At 38.2% G+C, this 23727-nt stretch overlaps 1 protein-coding gene and 1 long non-coding RNA gene across 14 annotated transcripts in view; one reads left to right on the forward strand and one right to left on the reverse strand.

Annotated features, from left to right (window-relative positions):
• Nucleotides 1–1940: 1940 nt before the first annotated feature.
• LOC140843277 (uncharacterized) lies at nt 1941–5096 on the reverse strand. The gene is made up of 3 exons (XR_012120892.1): nt 4992–5096; nt 3795–3914; nt 1941–2452 (listed from the first exon to the last, which is right to left on the reverse strand). It is a non-coding gene; the product is annotated as an uncharacterized lncRNA (long non-coding RNA).
• A 247-nt stretch (nt 5097–5343) lies between these two features.
• The window catches only part of HNRNPC (heterogeneous nuclear ribonucleoprotein C), a 57109-nt gene continuing 38725 nt past the window's right edge, over nt 5344–23727 (forward strand). For 4 of the 13 annotated variants that reach the window (XM_017672868.3, XM_017672872.3, XM_017672873.3 and 1 more), the window contains exons 1-3: nt 5344–5495; nt 6106–6152; nt 10154–10179. Coding sequence is in view for 3 of the 13 variants with exons in the window: in XM_017672875.3 (XP_017528364.2) it covers nt 10796–10883 (88 nt within the window). In the remaining 10 variants the exon portion in view is untranslated. Of the gene's footprint in view, nt 5496–6105; nt 6153–9659; nt 9824–10153; nt 10180–10711; nt 10891–23727 lie in introns of those variants that run through there. The other 9 variants (XM_017672871.3, XM_017672875.3, XM_017672876.3 and 6 more) reach the window with 6 other exon arrangements.

Consider the following 23727-nt stretch of genomic DNA (forward strand, 5'->3'; position numbering starts at 1 on the left):
GCTGTTATATACACTGTCTGGAGATTCTTTTCTTCTCTCCCTTCTTATTCTTCCTCCACACATTCATATGTTGTGTGTTTTGTTTTGTGCTCTTTTTAGGGGTGCTCCCATTTAGAGCAGTCCCTGTAGGATGCCCTGTAGAGGTGGTTTGTGGGAAGCAAATTCCCTCAGTTTTTGCTTGTCTGGGAATTGTTTAATCCTGCCATCTTATTTAAATGATAGTCATGCTGGATACAGTATCCTTGGTTCAAGGCCCTTCTGTTTCATTGCATTAAGTATATCATGCCATTCTCTTCTGGCCTGTAGGGTTTCTGTCGAGAAGTCTGATGTTAGCCTGATGGGTTTTCCTTTATAGGTGACCTTTTTCTCTCTAGCTACCTTTAAAACTCTTTCCTTGTCCTTGATCCTTGCCATTTTAATTACTATGTGTCTTGGTGTTGTTCTCCGTGGATCCTTTCTGTTGGGGGTTCTGTGTAATTCCATGGTCTGTTCGATTATTTCCTCCCCCAGTTTGGGGAAGTTTTCAGCAATTATTTCTTCAAAGAGACTTTCTATCCCTTTTCCTCTTTCTTCTTCTTCTGGTATCCCTATAATACGAATATTATTCCTTTTGGCTTGGTCACATAGTTCTCTTAGTGTTGTTTCATTCTTGGAGATCCTTTTATCTCTCTGTATGTCAGCTTCTATACGTTCCTGTTCTCTGGCTTCTATTCCTTCAATGGCCTCTTGCATCTTATCCATTCGGCTTATAAACCCTTCCAGGGATTGTTTCACTTCTGTGATCTCCTTCCTGACATCTGTGATCTCCCTCCGGACTTCATCCCACTGCTCTTGCATTTTTCTCTGCATCTCATCCCATTGCTCTTGCATTTTTCTCTGCATCTCTGTCAGCATGTTCATGATTTTTATTTTGAATTCTTTTTCAGGAGGACTGGTTAGGTCTGTCTCCTTCTCAGGTGTTGTCTCTGTGATCTTTGTCTGCCTGTAGCTTTGCCTTTTCATGGTGATAGAGATAGTGTGCAGAGCTGGTACAAGTGACCGCTGGAAGAGCTTCCCTTCTTGTTGGTTTGTGGCCTTCCTCACCTGGGAGAATAGCGTCCTCTAGTGGCTTGTGCTGGGCAGCTGTGTGCAGACAGGGCTTTTGCTTTCTGCCCGGTTGCTATGGGGTTTATCTCCGCTGTTGCTGTTGGCGTGGCCTGGCTGGGGCTGCTCCTCCAAAATGGTGGGGCCCCGTTGGAGGGGGAGCGGCTGGGAGGCTATTTATCTCCATAGGAGGCCTCTGTGCTCCCTGCTGCCCAGGGGGTTAGAGTGCCCAGAGATCCCCAGATTCCCTGCCTCTGGTCTAAGTGACCTGTCCTGCCCCTTTAAGACTTCCAAAAAGCACTCTCCAAACCAAAACAACAACAGCAACAATGAGAGAGGGAAAAGAAAAAAAAAAAAAAGAAAAGGAAAAAACATGTGATTTTTTTTTTGTCCTCAGGCGCCGGTCCGAGGCACCCGCTCACTGGTCCTGCTGCCCTGCCTCCATAGCACCAGGGTCCCTGTACCTTCAAGGCTTCCAAAAAGCACCCGCCCACTGGTCCCGCAGGGAAAAACGCACGATATTCTTTGTCCTCAGGTGCATGTCCCAGGCACCCGCTCACCAGTCCCGCCGCCCTGCGTCCCTAGCACCAGGGTCCCTGTCCCTTTAAGGCTTCCAAAAAGCACTCGCCAAAAAGAGAAAAACAAAGGGGAAAAATGCGCGATTTCCTCTGTCCTCAGGTGCCGGTTTCAGGCACCCGGCCACTGGTCCCGCAGGGAAAAACGCGGGATATTCTTTGTCCCTAGGCGCCAGTCCCAGGCACCCTCTCACCAGTCCCACCGCCCTGCCTCCCTAGCACTGGGGTCCCTGTCCCTTTAAGGCTTCCAAAAAGCACTCGCCAAAAAGAGGGGAAAAAAAAGGGAAAAACGCGCGATTTACTCCGTCCTCAAGTGCCAGTCTCAGGCACTTACCCACTGGTCCCGCAGGGAAAAACGCGGGATATTCTTTGTCCTCAGGCGCCGGTCCCAGGCACCCGCTCACCAGTCCCGCCGCCCTGCCTCCCTAGCACCGGGGTCCCTGTCCCTTTAAAGCTTCCAAAAAGCACTCGCCAAAAAGAGAAAAAAAAAGGGGAAAAATGCGCGATTTCCTCCGTCCTCAAGTGCCGGTCCCAGGCACCCGCTCACCTGTCCCACCACCCTGCCTTCCTAGCAACGGGGTCCCTGTCCCTTTAAGGCTTCCAAAAAGCACTCACCAAAAAAAAAAAAAAAAAAAAAAAAAAAAACCGCTCCGGTTTCTTTCTAGCCGTAGGGAGCTGGGGGGAGGGGCGCTCGGGTCCCGCCGGGCCAGGGCTTGTATCTTACCCCCTTCGCAAGGCGCAGGGTTCTTGCAGGTGTGGATGTGGTCTGGATGTTGTCCTGTGTCCTGTGGTCTCTATTTTAGGAAGATTTTTCTTTGTTATATTTTCATAGCTCTATGTGTTTTTGGGAGAAGATTTCCACTGCTCTACTCATGCCGCCATCTTGGCTCCGCCCCCCTCAAATGATATTTTTGCACTTGCTTTTTCATCCTTAGTAAATTCTAAGTTACTCAGTGGAGGGACTGGTTGTTAATTCTTCCCATCTCCTCCACTTCCACCCCACCTAGCATAGGGGTGAATCTCCTGAAAACATGATGCTGTCTCTCAAGTACTTCCCTTGCACCAAATACAGTGCTGGTTTTATTTAATAAATTGTGACAAAGATCATGCAGTAAAACTGATGTCTTGTAAAATGAAAATAAGTAGTTTTCATTAACATTTTATGGACATTTTCATTCTATGAGAACAATGAGTAATAAAACATTTAAGTGTTGTTAGGAAACAAAATTCAGCTGAGTAATTTGAAGATCTAATTGTCTTTGTTGCCTAATCCATGAATCAAGCAGCATGCCACATAGCAAATACAAGGGAGCTCCAAAGAGCTACAGCAAAGAAAAGGTTTTCAAAGGCAGAGAGGTGGTGAGCTAAGAAAATCATGAATTAGCTAATTAGGGCTAATTAGGAAATTTCAGACTGACTCGTTAAATAGAGTACACTCCTAGAGGAGACCAAAACTGCAATTAGATTAGGTATTAAGTTTTGGTTTGGTGATAATGGGCTTATTTAGCACAGGTGATTTCATTTTGGACCTGTTGTCTCCTTTTTTAGTGTTTATTTTTGTTTACCTCAGTCAGGAATTACATGTCAGTCAAGCCTTACTGCGTTTGGGTCCTTCTGAGTAAGTGCTGTATAAAAAATATAATAAAGAATGGACAGTCTGCCTGTTTGTCCTAGAAAAACAGCAATTTCTCTTAATAAATGAAAGTTAATGATTAATGAATTTAACACAAATTTCAAACACTCTGTCTAAGGCCCTAGAAACATGTGGTAATCAAGGGGAATACGGACAGGAATAAAAATTAAACTGCCATCAAAAAACTTACATCCAAGAATGGAGAAGAGACATGTATAATATTAACCACAGAGCTATAAGGTAATTTTAAATAAATTGTAATGTTGCATTTGAGCTGAGACTTTAAGCAGGTGGAGGAGGATGTTTTCCCTGAGTACATGTTTAAAATGGACAGTTTGGAACATAGAGGAAAGCAGAAGAAAGTAAAAGAAAAAGCACACGTAACTTCTCAACTAGGAAAGAACTATTAACATTTTAGTATATTTTCTCTTACATGCTTTAGAAAATAGCTTAAAGCAAAATCTGCATGTGGCAACAAATACAAATAGTATAGAAAGGCATACCACTGATAAAGGTGAATGATCCGCTCCTCAGAGGTAGGTCGAAACAAATTTCTACGTGCCAGACGGAGTTGCTCATACCTGGTGCCATATCAGCAAACTGATCTTTCCAATTTCTGGGATCTGCTTGACCAGAATGGTAGTATATCCTGTCAGCCAAGCCCCAGACTCCAAGCGAACTCTGGCCTCTTAACTTCCTTGGTCCTTGATCTTTCTAAAGAAGGTCAGATACTTAACTCCAGGCAATCACACTTTTTCAGGGCTGACGCTTGTAATGCTATATAAAACTCGCTCTTGCCCAAACTACCTTGGGAAGAGTGTCCACTTGCGGTATTCACCCAGTCCATGGATTGTTTTGCCTTAACTAAAGGACATTAAACTCTTACTAAATTGTTTTAGCTTTGCCATCTGACAAGTAACAGCTAGCTTCCCTGTGTGTCTCTCCGGAATTCACAATTAATTCCAAACTAAATGCATAAAACTGCATTCACATACACATATATCCATTAAAGTGTATATAGATAGAATCACATTATCCAGCGTTCTGCACCTTGATTTCCTAAAGGCACAGAGAAACCCACTCTCGGCAGAGTTGGTCCTGTTCCATTGTGTGCATGGCTACTTAATACAACCAGAGGTACTGGCAGGTGATGGCCCCGGTGAGTGGGTGGGAGACGCCATTTCAGGATAAGCACAACTAAGAGACCACAAGGGGGCGGGGGGCAGATGGGTAAGACAATTTGGTTAATGCGTAGGTTATTAGTGAGATGACTTGGGGGCCAGAGGATGGGAGCTGTAGAATTCAACGTCAGCATTTTGGACTTTTACTTTCTTATAGTGGAGAGGAATAAGGAAGTTAGTTGGTTTGGGTGCGATGTGGGGTATCTGAAAAATGGCTTGACATGTTGAGAAACTGTCCAGATTGGAGCTGACATTCCAGTCTAGAACCGAGAAAGGATCTAGGGTTGGAAAAACTACAGGCTGGTTTCTACCAATGTCCTAGTCTTCTCTACTCCCTTCCTAATCTAAGAAAAGTCCTTTCTTCATCCACACCGCACGAAGGAGTGTTCCCCTGGCGCTTTTCCTTTTTCCTAGGCCCGATGATAGAAGCAGAGCCCACCTCCCAGCTACTTAACAAAACCCGTTTCTCCTTCCCCGCCCTCGTGCCGCGGGAATTCCGAAGTCTGAGCGACCCTTCACCTAGGCGCTCTCAGCAACAGAGATAAGATACAGCGACCGCCAATCAGACCTCCGGATCCCCGGATGTGAAGCCGTGCGCTATACAAAGGCGAGCTTCTACCCAGTGCTTCATCGGGCACAGTGACCAATAAGCATTTTTCAGGCGATAAATGACAAGAAAAATAACCAGTTACAAACCAGTTTCTCTCACGCATGTGGAAATTCTCTTGCAAAGTCTCACCCACTAATGATTGTGATTGGACAGAATTATGAAGAGCGGTAGGACTGTCTAATTAAAAGCGGGAGCGAGAAAAGTCGCAGCCAATAGGAAGATTCCAGGGAATGGGGCGGGGGCTAGGCCTTCGTCTCGGCGGCAGAGGAGAATTGGGGGCCATTTTGTGAAGAGACGAAGGTTGAGCGGGTGCAGCTGCGCGCCTTACTGACCTCGAGCAGCAGTCGGCTTCTCCACGTAGAGTACGGGAGTAGGGGATTCAGAATTGAATCTCTTCTCCCTGCTCCCTTCTGGTAAGAGGAGAGGGCGGAAGCCGGGAAGTTGCTGGGTTCCTGGGGTGCGCGAGGGAGTGTGGGAGAGAAGACGAGGGAACCCTCCCCTCAGTCTAGTAACCAGGCCCCCACTTATTCTCTTTGCATTGGGGGATTAGGTTTTACTCGGAAGAGAGTTTTACAGGCCTTAGCCTGTGTAGATTTAACGTGGTGTCCTCTAGGCCACGATTGGCAGGGAAAACGTCCTTTTTCTTTTTCGTTCTCCTTTATTAACGGCAGCTTTTCTTGCATTTTTTACGACCGTGAGGACTATAGGAGAGAGATGAAAGGGAAGATGGAGATGCTCATTAGTGTAGTTGAAGTTAATATAGTGCCGATGCCTCCTGTTAAATTTAAAAATTGGCCAGGGGATGGGGAAGGGTTACTAAGATGTACCGCAAGCCTCTAAATTCTGGAGCGTACTGTAGGACATAAAAATAAACATTATAACAATAGACTCGATTTTACCGATTATTTTCTATTCTGTCAGCAGTGATAGACTTCGCAGTAGTTGTTTTCAGTTCTATTTTTAAAAAATGTGATCTTTTTGCATAATAACAGTAATTAAAGCTGGCTTACTTTTTATCTGCAGGTTACAAAATCACTTGAAATTTATAAGTTAGTGGAACTTTGCTTGAGGTAGGTATTACTATCTTTCTCAGACAGAAATTGAGGCATAAGAGTTTCGGTTGCTAGTCGTAACTAAATCGGTAGCGAACTAGGAAGGGTTTTGACGACCAAGTTGGTCAAGTGGTTTTACCTAGCTATTGGAATACTAAGTTAAAAGTACTGTACTTGAATTTTACAAGATCCTAATTAATGACAGCAACCACTGGCAGTTAACTGAAAATCCCCAAGCTGCACTTAGGAAAAATACTTAATGAGCATTGTATGTGTTACTAATGTAATGTCCTAAGATAACATTTGACTTTCAGTATAATTCTCGCGTTAATTTTCCAGACCCTCTAAACCTTGGCAAAAGTGCATACTTTTGATTAAGCAAGTATAATAGAGCCTGTTTATAAAAAGTATATAAATTTTTAAGTATCACATTTATTTATCCAAGAAATAGCCTTTTTTGTCTTGATGTAAGGTTCAGTTGATTTTATTTTTCATAACATTACCAAAAGAACTCTCACAACTGTTACTAAGTGCAGTTTAAACCCATACTGCAAGAAAAACTCATGCCTTAGGTAACCTATTTGATAGAAAGTGAAATATTCTAAGCTGTGCATTTGATTTCCTCACTGTATAAACGTTGTAAAAGGGATAATAACCGTTGCTCTTAGGCATTTCTTTTTTAAAGCCTGAACATATGTATTATCACAGGGGCTTTAAAAATAAACTAAAGCTTAGCACTCTGCAGAGAAATGAGATAAGGGCAATGATTGGCTAATTTAGGAAGTCATACACCTAATATTATTGGCAAGTAGAAAGAGAAAGGTAAGGAATTAATATTTAAGAACAATAATTGATGAGAACTGAAATTTATAGAAGGGACTCTGCTTGCCTTGAGGTGTTAAAAATATGGGTACCTTGGGGTCGTCAGCACGTACCAAGGAAACAGTTCCATTGAGTTGCTCTCCATTTGGGACATTAATATCTGAAACAATTCTAGATGTTTTTTTCAAATAGGTGGCATTAAAAACTTTGGCTAGAGGGGAAGGATTTAAGGATAACTAAATTGTAGGCCTCCTGACCTTGTATTTCCCAATGATCAGAGCCATGGGAATGCTTGGTGGTGGTTACACTCTTCCTTCTGTAGAGAATTAAACTTACACTGTGATTAGGTCTCAAGAGGGTTTCATACAGCATGTGACCTTGTTTTAGATGAAATTGTTACAGAAACAAGGAATTAGTTCCAAAATAGCTAGTTATACTCATCTTAAAGATTGATTTATATTAACTGGTCAACTGGTCAGTGTGTGAGATGTTAACTGGGGAGTGTGACACTTGAATCTTGATCTAGGAGTTAAGAGAACTGGATTGTATCCCCCCTCCTGCTAATTAGTTGCCACATCAGGCAAATCAGTTAAACTTTCTGGATTTCGTTTTGTACTCACAAGGCCGGGTCACTTCTTAAAGTGTTTTAATTCAGAATTTCTGTAACTTAGTCATCTGTTGTCAGAAGGTTGAAAAGTGTACAGAAATATTTTTTATTTTAAAAGCAGTTTTTGTATTTTATTTTTTAGCTCCTTTAATAGCAATATTTCAGTCTTCAAATACTTTTATTAGTAATTGTTTTGGGGGAATCATCATTTGCTCATTTACTATGTATATTCATTTTTACTGGGATCAAGGCAGATAATGGTTTTGTGCACAATAAATTTACTACAGAATTGACTGTGAGAACCAGAACTATTAGATGGAGCATAATTTCATGTGTTCTCTTAGATACTAGAAATTTAGGGTTTATAAAGTGAAAAAGGATTAATACAGGTAATCCTTGGTGCATTTACTATGGGAGGGCTAAATGTTCCCTATTAAACTCTTCAGGGTGCTGGTAACAGAATTAGCCAGAGGGGTAGATAAACCAGATAGCTAGGCTCTCCACCACCAGAGTTTTTAATTTGGTTGGGTGGGCCCCAAGAATTTGCATTTCCGATAAAGTGCTGAGTGATGCTGGTTGGCCTACCTCACTTTGAGAAGACGCAGACGCCTTTGAAAGAAGGGATCCAAACCTCCAAGAGGTTTGACAAAGTATAACCTAGGTACAGTGTTAATTGCAAAGCATTGCAATTCGGTACTAAAGTTGTTTGGTGTTTTTTTATGAATGATAGTGCATCATTTTAGCATAACATCTTGGGAAACATCTTCTGAACATTGAAAGGTACATTTTCTTTCCATTATAACTGCTGCTTTTTAAACTTTTGTCTTGTGACACGTGCAAAGGATTTGTAGATGAGCCACAAAGTTACTGTTAAAGTAATCCTGAAAATTTTGAATACCGGGTTCAAGCTGACACCAAATAAGAAAATAGAATGTTTTACCATAACCGTATATTACTGACTGGAGTTAACATTCAAATGAATGTACGTTTTATATAGTTAGTATGTTTGTACAATTAATGCATCATTCCAAATGTAAAAGTAATTAACTTAGATGTCATGCCTAAACTGGTCTGCTACTTAATAAAAATTTCAAGTTAAAATTTTAGAGTTTTAGTACCTGTTCTGTTGCAGAAGTCATTCACACATAATTGACTCAAGGAACACTTTTTTTAGCTTACTGACATTTGTAAAAGAATGAAACCTCATGGCTGAATATTCAAATGTGAGTGCAACCAGTTCATTTTTACGTATTCAAACATCTGCAGTCTCATTGCAAATTTTGTTACAACGAACTACAGCTGATGAAACAGCCAGTCATGTAATTATTTAGGGTGGTGGTAGGAATCAGGGTCCTAGAATTCATATCTTGAAATTAGCTATACATATTAGTTTATTAACAGTGGTACAAAAGAAACGAAATTCCTTAAAGACCATAAATTATTTTTCACCTGTTTTATTATGTTAAATATTCAGAATTCATAATCTACTTCTCTTTCATATATGGTTTTTTCATTCTGTCAGTGGGTAGAATAATGTGCTCCTGAAAGCATCTTTTCCCCTTTTGTAGAACCTGTCAGGTTTTGTGATTTGAACCAACTGTTCTCACTGGTTTTGAGAATAGGTGTCGTTTCTAGTATATGTCTTCATGGTAGACCATTCCCTTTCAGTCTGTGTCAGAGAAAAACTACATTGACCTTAAATTTAAAGCCCATGAATCTGCTTACCTTCATGACCTTCATGATTGGACATTTGCTCACTTCTTCATCTTTGTTGGCTTGGTTTTTCTATATTTTCTTTGCCCCAAACTGCTGATTATCATAGTTGAATGTAGACATTTTTTACCCCTAGACCTTGAAGGCATACAGGCATGTATTTGGTTAATTTTAGTCATTTGCTTACTGATACTGAACATTTGTGAAGACAGTCACAATAGAGAGTAGAGGTGATGGTTCTATAGAGGCTCTTCCCATCCCAGTAGAATGTTATGCTTTACCAAAATGTGTTAGATGCAATGGACAGATGTTTCTGTCTTGGGGGTTTATGGCACAACATTTTTGAGGAACTCTGACTCAAACTGTCCCTTCTCCTTTCACAGGGCAGCAAGGCGAACCCCATCCCTACTCAATGGAGCTCAGCTTTGATTTTTAACCTCCCTTCCCCACCCTTCCAGAACACACACATTCCCATTCTAAAACTGATTTTATAAAGACATTTTAAACATAATGATGCAACTTGGTGTGCACTACAGCAAATGTACAGGTGTTTTTTTTTTAATGTTTCCAAAAACGGGACTTGGATTTAAGATGTAATTTTTAAAATTCTATTTCTATTTTTTCTGCAGCAGTTGGGTTTAGAGGAGGAGGAGCCTTTTAGCCTTTCATAAACTGACCTCTCTACTTCCTCGTGTATTTTTAAGATTGATTGATAATGTGGAAAAGGGCTTTGCTTGTCTGCTACTAAGAACTTTACCCTTGCGGTTTTTGTAGAAACTGCTTGTGGAAAAGAAAAAGAAATGAACTTTACTGACTTGACATTTTTGCACCTCCCGTTTTTCTAATCTGGGCTATTTTTATTTTTGTTTTTTTACAGTGAGATTTTTTTGATCTTCAGCTACAGTAAGTTATTCCAGTTTTTTTTTTACATTTTTCCTGACTTTCCGCTGATTTCCTTTTTATTGTTGTTACTAGTTACTATTATTATTTATTATTATTATATTTATGATGGTGATGATGATAATAATAACACTGATGATTTTTAACCGGATTAAAATCAAGTTTTTCTGAATGTTCATAAGAATTTCTCCGGCCTCCTGATTGACTTTGGAGTTTTGCATCTTGGGAGAGAAAGTGAATGCATTAGCATTTTTAAGTGGATTGATCACATAAACCTTTTCTCTCCCAACCCCACCCTTGCCCTCATCCCCTTTCCCAGGCTCGAAAGAATTTTACTGGCTGTTAAGTCTGTGACCTTATTTTTCCTGATCTTTAACTTAACTGTTTTAGAGCATCTCTGGACGTCTGTATTTTTAATTTTTTTATTTTTGTTTTTTTTATTTTTAATCTTTAATTTGTTAAATTTTTAAGCTGTGCTGCAATAAAATGTGTGTGGTACTGTTTAACACCTATGATGGTGATGGCATTTTCCCAGAAAGCCATCTTCCTCCTGTTTCCCTTGAAACCCCATCCTGCTTTTCCTGTACACTATCCCTCACAAACCACAAGCTGCAGCAACATGGATGCCCAGCCTGGAGCAGCAGCAGCCAGGATGACCTGGAGCCAGGGGGGCCTTCGGAACAGATGCACACCCTTCCTGGGTGATGGTAAGAGGTGTGAGGTCCACTTGGTTTCATTGCAAAAACTAGGAAATATACCGGTTTTAAGTTTAGTTGATGGTGGTGTAGGTGATAGCTCCTGGAAATGTTTAGGCTGAGGCCTTTATGTGTGTATCTTGAGATGTTTCCCGAATGGAGGTCACCTCAGTTTTTTGTAAATTAATGAAATTATGAGTGTCTTGGGCAGACTGAGAATTTCTGATAACTGGAAAGAGCAACTGAAGCTTACTGGTGCTTTGGAATGAAAATGGCTTGTAATGATGAGCAACAAGACACACGTATTAGGCGGTCCTTAGATTATTCCAAACTAATAAAAATTTTGTCACTTAGAATAATCTTCCTTGGGTTTGTGACAATTTTAGATTGTATTCCATTTAAACTTTATCAGTTAAATTAAACATGAATCAAACCACGAGAAACATGGTATAATAGTAAAATACTGTTTTGCTGGAAGGTGTTTTTAAAGAGGTATGTAGGCTTTTTTAACCTTAGAAAGCAGGGAAATCTACTGAATCTCTGTCCAAATCAGGAAAGATCTAGGGCTGACCTCTTTTTCAATGATGACCTATGGCCCAGCTGGATATAAGGGAATCCAGTGTATTCTCAAAGGTGACAGGAAGGAGTGAATGGCCAAAGAATTTTAGTAACCTGTAGTATTTTACTGACAAGAGTGGGAAATCTTGATGACTCACTCTAAGGTTGCTTCAGTAGATTTTGAGCTGGGGGAGGAAGTAGTAGAATGATTTTTTAAAGGCATTTTCAGTGCTGTGGTACTAGGGTAAATCGCATACTTGACCGTTTACCTTATACTGAAAGTAAAATCAAAGTGGCCACTGAAGGTGCCCTCAAAGGAAAACAGAATAAGAGAATTAATTAAAATGTCGGGAGGTTATCTGGAAGAAGGATAAAGAATTTCCTTTGTAGATTGAAGTGTTATTGAGGCCCTCTATTGTTTATATCTCCTTGTTGCTGTCATTGTCATTGTGTGGCTGCTGTTCACTGTAAGTTTAATTTATTCTGTAATTCAGTAGATGGGAGTTGAACTCAATCCTAGAGAATTATGACCAGATTAAAGAAATTTTAATGCCATGCCAAGGAGTTTGTATTTTATCTAAAAGCCAATGATGAACTGTTGAAAGATTCTAAACTGCTGAGGGACACCATATTTTCATTTTTAGAAATGTAATTTTGATAGCATTGTGAAATGGCTTAGAGGAGAATATTGGAAGTAGGTGATAAATAAGGAAGATACTAAACTAACGTAGAAGAATCATGACCTGGCCTGGTCAGAAACAGTGGTATTCGTATTAGAGGGAAGGGGGTGTAAATTTAGGAGGATTTGGGCAGTGGCTGTGAAAGGAAGAGGGTGGGAATATTCCTGACTCCCTAGTTTATAGCTTCTGGGATGGGGATAGATGCAGGTTAAACAAAGGGAGTAGGTTAGGGCTGAGAGTAGGAAAAAGCAATTCAAATACTTGTCTTTGGGATGGTCATGCAATATTCTATTAGAGATGTTTATTAAACATGAGTGCTTATTCTGAAAAATCACCATTACGCTTGGGCATATAGGAATGAACAAAACACTGTCCCCTACCTTCTTGGGATTTACAGACTTGAGGGGAGAAATACAGTGAACAAATACACTTTCTCATTTTAGATCCATGGAGGAAAACACAAGGTGAAATGATAGTAAGGAGTCACCTCTAGAATGTGGAGGTGGGAGATGGCTGCCAATGAAGAGACTGTAAAGGAACAGATGTTAAAATTGAGATTTGATAGTGGATTATCATACTTGAAGGCACAAGTAAAGGGTGGGAGTCAGGGTTGGGGTGGGAAATGGCAGACTTGGCATCCGAGTAAGAAGTACTGGAGAATAGTCACCAAAAATGCGTAGAGTAAGAGACAAAGTTGGAAAGGTAGACAAGTACCAAGCATACATAGTACACAGGTTCTTGTAGGGCCATTATTAAGATTTAGGTTATCTTGGGCACAATAGGAATCTGTTAAAGGAATATGGAGAGTCCCATTTCCTTCAGAATTTCCTTGTGGCCATGCAGAGAAAGTTAGTAATGAAGATTTATTAGAGTAGGCCTCTATCTTAATCTGAAGAAAGCAGGTATCCTAGGCCTGAGGATACTTGCCCTGGTTTTCAAATGAGTTTTCTTTGGATGTAATAGTGAGCAAATACAGTTTATAGATAGCAGATTGGTCAGGGTCTAGGAAGTTACTAGTTAATTCTGCAACACCCCTGTTGGGTCAGACATGATATAATTGCTTTTCCACTTGAAAGAAAAAATGAAGTAGAATTTGAATTTCTTTTGGAAGTAATAGTCTGGAAACTTTACCATGTGATTTCATAAATACTATTATTTTGGAGATGAAAATACTGAAGCACAGAATTTAATCTAGAATTTAGTTAATGGTGAACATGGATTTAATTCAGGCAGTTACACCTGCAGATTTCAACCCTTAATCATATTAGACAGCCTATACTCTATTTGACATGTGAAGTATTCTAGGAAAAATGAACCTCTAATTTGGTTAGGATACCCCCCCCCCCAAAAAAAAGGCTTTTTTTTTTTAAAGTTTTAGACTCAATGTTATATTTCGTCATTTAATTCACAACATTTAAATGGCATGAAGTGTCCAAGGTAATTATTTAGTAGATGTAGCTTTGCGGTATAATTTGGATGTGACATTCTTTTAGGGAAGTACGCATTTTAAAAGTGAGTTTTAGTTGGAGAAAAAGTTGTATTTATGATTTAAAAAAACCACACCCCATAGGAATGTGTTACTAAATCTAATGGTCCTTTTCAATTTTCATCACTCTTGACCTGTTTAGTGTGATTTAACCAAAATTTGAGCTACTTCTGTCCTTGAAATATTTTTTATTGGGCTTCCAGGGTTTTTTTCTGTGTCTTGCTATTATTTCTTTTCTCTCAGTTGGGGTGCTCTGTGGTTCAGCCCTTCCACGACTCTGTTCTATTCATGCTTCCTGGGTCATTTCTTTCAGTCACATGATTTTATATACCATCTATAACATGATGATTCCTACACTTACATAATCAGCCTGGACTTTTCTTTTGGATGACATACCCATCTATCCAGTTACGTACATGACAGCTCCCTTGACTGTAAAGGACATCAACTTAGAATCCAAAACTGTAGCTCCTGCTATAGTTTTCTCAAACTAGCTAGCTCCTCCTGCAGTGTTGTCCGTTTCAGTTAGTGAAACTCGGATTCTTGTCATTTCGGCCAAATTTTAATAAGCCACCCTTGGCATTTTTTCTTTGTCATACCTCACCTTTGGCCTTGTATAAAATCATGTCAGTGCTTTCTTAAAAATACAAAAAGAATTCACCGCCTGTACTACCAATTTCAAGTCACCATTGTTTTCCTGTGCTTAATCGCAATACGTACATGTTTGCTTTGAGCCTTCCTACTAGTGTGTGGTAGCTAGATTTTAACAGAATCAATCTGTTAAAAACTAATACTTGGAAAATGCATTGCCTGAAAGAGTTTCTGCTTGAAACCTAACCTAATAGCTGCTTTGCAGCGTTAAAAGTTAGTTTTACTGTTATATACAAGATAACACTGTACATTATCTCTGCTTTAAATGACAGTACTATAATGAGCAACAGAGTATTGTTTTTGCTTCTGATTAAAAAACTTTTTATTGTAGATATACTTCAACTTCGGATTCTGTGTCTGGGTATAAGTAGCATGACTAGCCTCTGTAGTAGGGATTTAGTAGGCAGTTTTGATACCTAAGTTGAAGAAATAGGTTCAGCTGTGACGAAGTAAGTTTAGCATTTGATGGCATAGCTGCTGTGTTGCTTGTGAGGGAGCTGTAATCAAAACTTGGAAGAACTATTGTATTTAAAAAATTTTATTTTCCAGTGAGAATGCGATAGCTGTTTCTGAGATAACTGTAGTAAGAGTAGAAGATAGCTGAATTTTTCTTTCTACCTAACCTGATTCCAATTTTACCAGTCTGGAATATTGTTTCCCATTTACATTAAATATTTGGCTTTGGTATTGATCTCAGAACTAATGTAATTCTTTAGGAGTTAATCAAACTAGTCATATTTTCTGGCTTGTCTGGAATAAGTTTAGGAATAGTTTAATAGAACAAATGTTAAAAAATTTCCCCTAGCCCTCTTACTAAAACTCTGTATTCTGAAAATGATCTAACTATTTGTAGTACACTATATTCCTTATATTAATCCTTCAAATATAGTCATCTTCACCTAAGTGGTTTTGGTGTTAACTAAAAACTTTATGGCCAAAATTGAGGTAGGAAACTGTGCTTTACAAAGAAAAATTTCCCTTGTTCTTGAAAGTATGTTGGCTTCTTATGTTGGGATTATGCACTTAATTCTGCAGTGTTTGAGATGTAGTTTTACTGAAATGAGAAGGGAAGACTAACCAGATGACTGTAAGATTTGTGTGGATTTCTAAGCATCTTTCTTTCACCCTTAATCCAAATTAAGCAATGGATGCACATAATACATTTTTCAGCCCCAAAAGGGACATACTTCAGCCATCCAAAAATAAAAATGGCTTTCTTTGCATATATAAGCTTTTCAAAAAGTCTTGTACATACAGCACACATATTTGAGTGGTACCTTTTTTTTTTTTGCATGAACATAAGTCAATATTAGTAGAGAGCTAAAATTTTTAATAACTACATAATGCTACAATGGATACTTGCAGCATATTTTTAACAGTACTCCATTGTAACCTTAGCATTTCCCATTTTTTCCTTATAAACAATTTTTTTTTTTGAGAGGGCATCTCATATTTATTGATCAAATGGTTGTTAACAACAATAAAATTCTGTATAGGGGAGTCAATGCTCAATGCACAATCATTAATCCATCTCAAGCCTAATTCTCGTCAGTCTCCAATCTTCTGAAGCATAACGAACAAGTTCTTACATGGTGAACGAATTCTTACATAGTGAATAAGTTCTTACATGGTGAACAGTACAAGGGCAGTCATCACAGAAACTTTTGGTTTTGATCACGCATTATGAACTATAAACAATCAGGTCAAATATGAATATTCGTTTGATTTTTATACTTGATTTATATGTGGATTCCACATTTCCCCCTTTATTATTATTATTTTTATTTTTAATAAAATGCTGAAGTGGTAGGTAGATGCAAGATAAAGGTAGAAAACATAGTTTAGTGTTGTAAGAGAGCAGTTGTAGATGATCAGGTGTGTGCCTGTAGACTATGTGTTAATCCAGGCTAGACAAGGGCATTAAAACATCCATGGATGCAGAAGATTTCTCTCAGAACGGGGGGTGAGGTTCTAAGTCTCACCACTGTTGATCCCCAATTTCTCACCTGATGGCCCACCTACACTTATAAACAATTTTTATACATAATCTTATAAACAGTTGAACAGTCCAACTAAAATTTTGTAAATACACTACTTGATCAGCATTAAGTCCCTGAGGTATAGTTGTTCAAGGGCATGCATATTTTAAAACCTTTTCAGTCTGCGTTGCTCTCCAAAAAAAGTGCTGATGGTTTATCTGCTCAATGACTGTAAGTGACCATTAATAATTAATAAATGTCTGGTTTTTTGAATTAGTTGGATATTTTGCTTACTTATATTTCAACATTTCATCCTGACATTCAGTGTCTGTAGTGTTTGCTAAGTCTGTAAATTGAAGAGTAAGAATGGTTTTAGGGTTACAGATCTTAGTTAAGTGAAAATTTGCTACCATGTTACTATGAGATTCACCCTGTTACTTACATGTACAGTTAGAGATTGATGTGTAATTCTTTTTTCATATATACACACACACACACACACACAGGCATATATATATATATGGATTTTTTTTGGTGTATAATTTTTGTCCTCAGATACGTGTATGTATGCATATATTTGGGGCTGTCATAAATTCACTGAAAAATTTCTGAACATACACAAAAGGTAATAGTATTATCAATCTCCACAGACATGTTCAGCTTCAACAATCCTTAGGTAATCTTGTTTCATCTATCTATACCTGCCTCTCCCCTCTTCCCTTCATATTATTTTGAAGTAAATACTTGAGATATTTCATCCGTAGATACTTTAGTATGTATGCTTTGAAAGATAAGACCTTAAAAAAAAAACACCATTATCACAGATGAAGCATTTAATAATTTAATGAAGTATATTAAGACTAAAATATAAATAAAAGGACTGAATAAGGTCCCAAATGTTTTATTTTTATAGGAGTGGTAATGTGGATGATCGTTTTTTCTTCATGTTATTTTTTGCTTAATACTTTCTGGAGTTTGGGAAATTCTGTTTATTAGATAAGTTTTTTTAAAAAGTTTGAGAGAATCTTGGCATGGTTATCCTCATTGGTGATAAAATTAAATTCAGGATAATAAAACATGGGGTTCCACTATATTTTGTATGCATTTAAGTATTAAATTCTCAAATTTAGGTATATTCATATGTTTTAGCTACTTAGATCTAAATTATGGAGAATGTAAGTCAGATTTCCTTACTACAAATTATTTCCATATAAAAAATTACTTTGCTGCACTGGTCCAATAATCTGTTCACAATTTAGAACTTCAAAAATCTGTATGACAAAGCTTTTTATTAGTTAGACTTATTTGGTAACAAAATCCAACCTCAAATGACATTATTTATAATTGTGATTTAGTGACTTCATAGGTATTACTGCAGAAATACTAATGTATTTGATTTGACAGCTGAGTGCTTCCCCACATCCTGCTGGGGTGTTATATAGCAAAAAAGCACAGAATTACCTTTGTAAAATCTGAAAAATACTGATTTTTCCAAACAAGTTTCCGAGGGACTGTGGCAGACTTAAGATATACTTTGTTGGAATTCAGTGCAAGATAATGAGGAAATGACGTCTCTTGTGAATAATTGTTACTGACCTTGTTGCTAAGCATGTGGGTTGTGCTGCAGCAGCAGGAGCACCAGCATCATATGGAACCTTTGCAGAAATACGCATTTTCACACCCCATCCCAGAACTGTGATGGACACGTTAAAGAGAAGCACTGGCTTAGACCACCTTTACTCCTTTTTAATAGCTTGGTTGGAGTTAGAAATTTCGATGGACATTTTGGCAAGGGTGTTTTTGATGTTTTGCGGGGAAAGTTGAGGATCACAGTGTATCCACGTTTTCTGTAAACTTGAAATACTATATAAAAACTGACAGTTTTATGTATGAAGTTTGATGATTCTCCCCAAATTGTAAATAGGACTGAGAATCAAGTAATTTCAAAAATGCAGTCTGGATAGTGGTTATAATCAGGAATTAAACTAATAATCAGAAATACATGCTATACTGAAATATGTTTTTTGACCTCTTAGGCAAATCATACATTTGGTATTACGTGACCATAATGTGTACTATAATAACTTCTGGTGATAAACAATAGCTGCAAAAGGTCACATTTTAAAAGCATAGTTTTTGCAGATCAAGGTAGATCTGTGACTAGAATAGTTTACATGACCATTTTTTCTTTTCGCCAACTTCTTAAAGGAAAACATGAAGATACAGAACAGCGTGATGAATTCCTATATAATTTAAGCCTGGATTGTGATGTGTGCCTTTCTTTTAATGTTTTTTAAACCATTGAAAGGGAATTTCTGATTTAGGACAAAGACCCCTAAGTTCTTAAGTGTTAATCTTTAAGCATAAAGATAATCTGCTAACCCAGGAATTTTTAAACCATTCTGTTACTCTGATTCACATAGGTTTTCAGTTATATAAGAAATAATGGCATAGGTTTTCAGTTATATTAGAAATAATGACCTTCTGGTACTTTTTTGTATATTCATATATTCATTATTTTTGTATATTGCCTATGCCCTTGATTTAGTTACCAGTCAAGATTTATTGACCTTACTGAAGTAATTTTGAAATGTTGATCTTAACTCTCTTTCCTGTGAAGAATATTCTTTTACATATTCTTAATGCTTGTTTGCTACTTGGAGGTATGGGAATCTCTTTTCAGATGCACAAAATGTTCCCACAATAAATAGCAGTTTGGTTAGAAGCTACTCTAATGGAGAATTGATGGGTTCTAAAATTTTTTTTCCCCTTTTTCATTAAGTCTGATGGAACACTCGTAATAATATATGACAAATAACATTTAATAGTGGCATAGTTGATTATGAAGGTTGAGAATGGAGAGAGAAATACCTGTATCTGTTGGAATTGCCAGTGAGTGAGAGACCCGCAATTATGGAACCCAGTATCCAGTGAAAATTGTCGTGCCCTAGAGGTGCTCATTTCCTTGACTTTGTAGAGTTACAGATTGCTCTTTTGAGAAGTGCTCAACTTTTCCACCTTTGGCTTAGGGATTTAAAGAAGAGCTTTCCTGACTCTAGGCCAACCTGTAGGTCAAAATAAATTCCAGGGGAACATTAAGCTATCTTTCAGAATGAAAAATGAAAAGCAATGTTACTCAAAAAAAATTGGGAAACAATTTTTTAAAGACCTCACAATCCTCCCACATCCTGAGATGTCTGACACTTAGTGTATAATCTTATAGATAGTTTATATATAACATATACTCCTTAACATGAACATCTCTCAGTCTCTGTGCTTTGTCTTGTCTTTTTTTTTTTAGGAGAGCAAGGTACAGGCTTTTATTTAGAGATAGAGTGAAAGGACAGAGCTCCCGGCTCACTCCAGGAGGGGACCAGAGAGTCTGTAGTGGTGCGTTGTCTAGGGGGTTTTATAGGGAGTTGGGAATTTTTTTTTTTTTTTTGAGAGGGCATCTCTCATTTATTGATCAAATGGTTGTTAACAACAATAAAATTCTGTATAGGGGACTCAATGCACAATCATTAATCAACCCCAAGCCTAATTCTCAACCGTCTCCAATCTTCTGAAGCATAACAAACAAGTTCTTACATGGTGAACAAGGTCTTACATCGTGAATAAGTTCTTACATGGTGAACAGTGCAAGGGCAGTCATATAACAGAAACTTTCAGTTCTGATCATGCATCATGAACTATAAACAAACAAGTCATATGATTATTCGTTTGATTTTTATACTTGATTTATATGTGAATCCCACATTTCTCCCTTATTATTATTATTATTATTATTATTATTATTAGTAGTAGTATTATTTTTTAATGCTGAAGTGGTAGGTAGATGCAAGATAAAGGTAGAAAACATAATTTAGTGCTTTAAGAGGGCAAATGTGTAGATGATCAGGGCTTTGCCTATAGATTAAGTATTAATCCAAGCTAGACACGGGCAACAAAATATCCATGGATGCAGAAGATTTCTCTCAAAACGGGGGGTGAGGTTCTAAGCCTCACCTCTGTTGATCCCCAATTTCTCACCTGATGGCCCCCCTGCGACTGTGCCTGTCTTAGGTTGTTCCTCCCTTGAGGAATCTTACCCGTCTCTGGCTAACCAGTCATCTTCCGGGGCCATACAGGGAAATGTAAAGTTGGTAAGTGAGAGAGAAGCAATATTCTTTGAAAAGGTTAGCTTTTTACTTCTTTGCAGATTTATGCCCTGTGACTTCTATGCCTAGCATTTGTCTTGAGGTATCTTTACCACTTGGAAGAATTATGATACTCGGTAATTTTCTATATGAGGCACGAATTCTACTAAAGCGTTCTAATTAGGAAGGAAGAAGAAAAGCTATAGAAGTAGCAGACGGAAGCAAACATGGGAAGATTGATTATTTCTTTGACATATCTTCTTGTAGAGTAACATAAGCATGTATAGGTTTTAAACTACTAATTAAATTGTGTACACACATTAACATAATAGGAATACAGCTACATAACAAAAGCAGACCTACAATTACCAGCCATATCCAGTGAAACCAAGAAAACCAGTTAGGTACCCTAGGCATTTGTGAAAACTTATCAATGATATGGATATTGTCTAACTAAATTTGAATAGTTTGAGAAAAATCAGACAAAACAACACATTCCTGGGAACTATTCACATCCTATATGTTCTTTTAACAGTAGTCTATAGTCGCACAATTTTGGAGCACTGCAACTTGCACTTCTAATTCTTGGTTGAGTTCCAACAGTATAGATCCAGTCAAATTTGTTGTTTTACTGTATGCACAGGCCAGCTTAGATATCTCCTTCTTCATTCTAATGGCAAGTCCAGGACCCGGTGGGATGAATGCAGCTACAACTGCAACAGCGCCAGGATCTTTGTTGAAGATTTTTGATGATCATCTCATGGAATGACTCTTCCAGAGGATGTGGATGTTGGAAGTTCTTCTTTATATCGTATCTTAATTCGTTTTCTGGGTAGCCAAATTAGGCGTTGATCCTCTGTATAAACACAAACAAACCCTTTGCCCACACTTTGACATGACCTTTGTACCATTGTGAAGAACCTATTGGAGTCACCACACAGGAACTTTTTTTTTTTTTTTAAGAGAAAGGAATATTATCAGAAAAATGTACTTCTATAGCTGATCATCTGACACCCTTTAAAAGATCAAAATTAAGGATATGTAAAGCATGCATTAATCATTGATTTGCAGTTAGTTTTATCCTATCAGGGAGTAATCCCCCTTTTCTTTATCCTTTTTTTTTTGTAATCATTAATCTACAATTATATGAAGAATATCATGTTTACTAGGCTATACCCTATACCAAGTCTCACCCACAAACCCCATTGCAGTCACTGTCCATCAGCATAGCAAAATGTTGTAGAATGACTTCTCTGTGTTGCACAGCCCTCCCCTTTCTACCTCCCTCCCCCCCTTATCCCTCTCTGCCCACCCATCCTCCCCAGTCCCTTTCCCTTTGGTACCTGTTAGTCCATTCTTGTGTTCTGTGATTCTGCTGCTGTTTTGTTCCTTCAGTTTTTCCTTTGTTCTTTTACTCCACAGATTAGTGAAATGATTTGGTATTTCTCTTTCTCCGCTTGGCTTATTTCACTGAGCATAATACCCTCTAGCTCCATCCATGTTGTTGCAAATGGTAGGATTTGTTTTCTTCTTATGGCTGAATAATAGTCCATTGTGTATATGTACCACATCTTTATCGATTCATCTACTGATGGACACTTAGGTTGCTTACAATTCTTGGCTATTGTATATAGTGCTGTGATAAACATAGGGGTGCATCTGTCTTTTTCAAACTGGAGTGCTGCATTCTTAGGGTAATTTCCTAGGAGTGGAATTCCTGGGTCAAATGGTAAGTCTATTTTGAGTGTTTTGAGGAACTTCCATACTGCTTTCCACAATGGTTGAACTAATTTACATTCCCATCAGCAGTGTAGGAGGGTTCCCCTTTCTCCACAACCTCGCCAACATTTGTTGTTGTTTGTCTTTTGGATGGTAGCCATCCTTACTGGTGTGAGGTGATATCTCATTGTGGTTTTAATTTGCATTTCTCTGATGACTAGCGATGATGTTTCATGTGTCTGTTGGCCATCTGAATTTCTTTTTTGGAGAACTGTTCAGTTCCTCTGCCCATTTTTTCATTGGATTATTTGTTTTTTGTTTGTTGAGGTGGGTGAGCTCTTTATATATTTTGGATGTCAAGCCTTTATCGGGTCTGTCATTTACAAATATATTCTCCCATACTGTAGGATACCTTTTTGTTCTATTGATGGTGTCCTTTGCTCTACAGAAGCTTTTCAGCTTAATATAGTCCCACTTGTTCATTTTTGCTTTTGTTTTCCTTGCCCGGGGAGATATGTTCATGAAGAAGTCACTCATGTTTATGTCCATGAGATTTTTGCCTATGTTTTTTTCTAAGAGTTTTATGGTTTCATGACTTACATTCAGGTCTTTGATGCATTTGGAGTTTACTTTTCTATATGGGGTTAGACAGTGATCCAGTTTCATTCCCTTACATGTAGCTGTCCAGTTTTGCCAGCACCATCTGTTGAAGAGACTGTCATTTCACCATTGTACGTCCATGGCTCCTTTATTGTATACTAATTGGCCATATATGTTTGGGTTAATGTCTGGAGTCTCTATTCTGTTCCACTGGTCTGTGTCTGTGTTCTTGTGCCAGTACCAAATTGTCTTGATTACTGTGGCTTTCTAGTAGAGCTTGAAGTTGGGGAGCTAGATCCCACCCACTTTATTCTTCTTTCTCAGGATTGCTTTGGCTATTCGGGGTCTTTGGCAGTTCCATATGAATTTTTGAACTATTTGTTCCAGTTCATTGAAGAATGCTGTTGGTAATTTGATAGGGATTGCATCGAATTTGTATATTGCTTTGAGCAGGATAGCCATTTTGACGATATTGATTCTTCCCAGGCAGGAGCCTTGGATGAGTTTCCATTTGTTAGTGTCCCCTTTAATTTCTCTTAAGAGTGTCTTATAGTTTTCAGGGTATAGGTCTTTCACTTCTTTGGTTAGGTTTATTCGTAGGTATTTTATTCTTTTTGATGCAATTGTGAATGGACTTGTTTTCCTGATTTCTCTTTCTATTGGTTCATTGTTAGTGTATAAGAAAGCCACAGATTTCTGTGTGTTAATTTTGTATCCTGCAACTTTGCTGTCTTCCTATATCAGTTTTAGTAGTTTTGGAGTGGAGTCTTTAGGGTTTTTTATGTACAATATCATGTCATCTGCAAATAGTGACAGTTTGACTTCTTTACCAATGTGGATTCCTTGTATTTTTTTGTTTTGTCTAATTGCATGGGTAGGACCTCCAGTACTATGTTGAATAACAGTGGGGAGAGTGGGCATCCCTGCCTTGTTCCCAATCTCAGAGGAAAAGCTTTCAGTCTCTCACTGTTCAGTATGATGTTAGCTGTGGGTTTATCATATATGGCCTTTATTATGTTGAGGTACTTCCCCTCTATGTCCATTTAG

The sequence above is a fragment of the Manis javanica genome, chromosome 8, assembly GCF_040802235.1.
Source record: "Manis javanica isolate MJ-LG chromosome 8, MJ_LKY, whole genome shotgun sequence".
Taxonomy (NCBI): domain Eukaryota; kingdom Metazoa; phylum Chordata; class Mammalia; order Pholidota; family Manidae; genus Manis; species Manis javanica.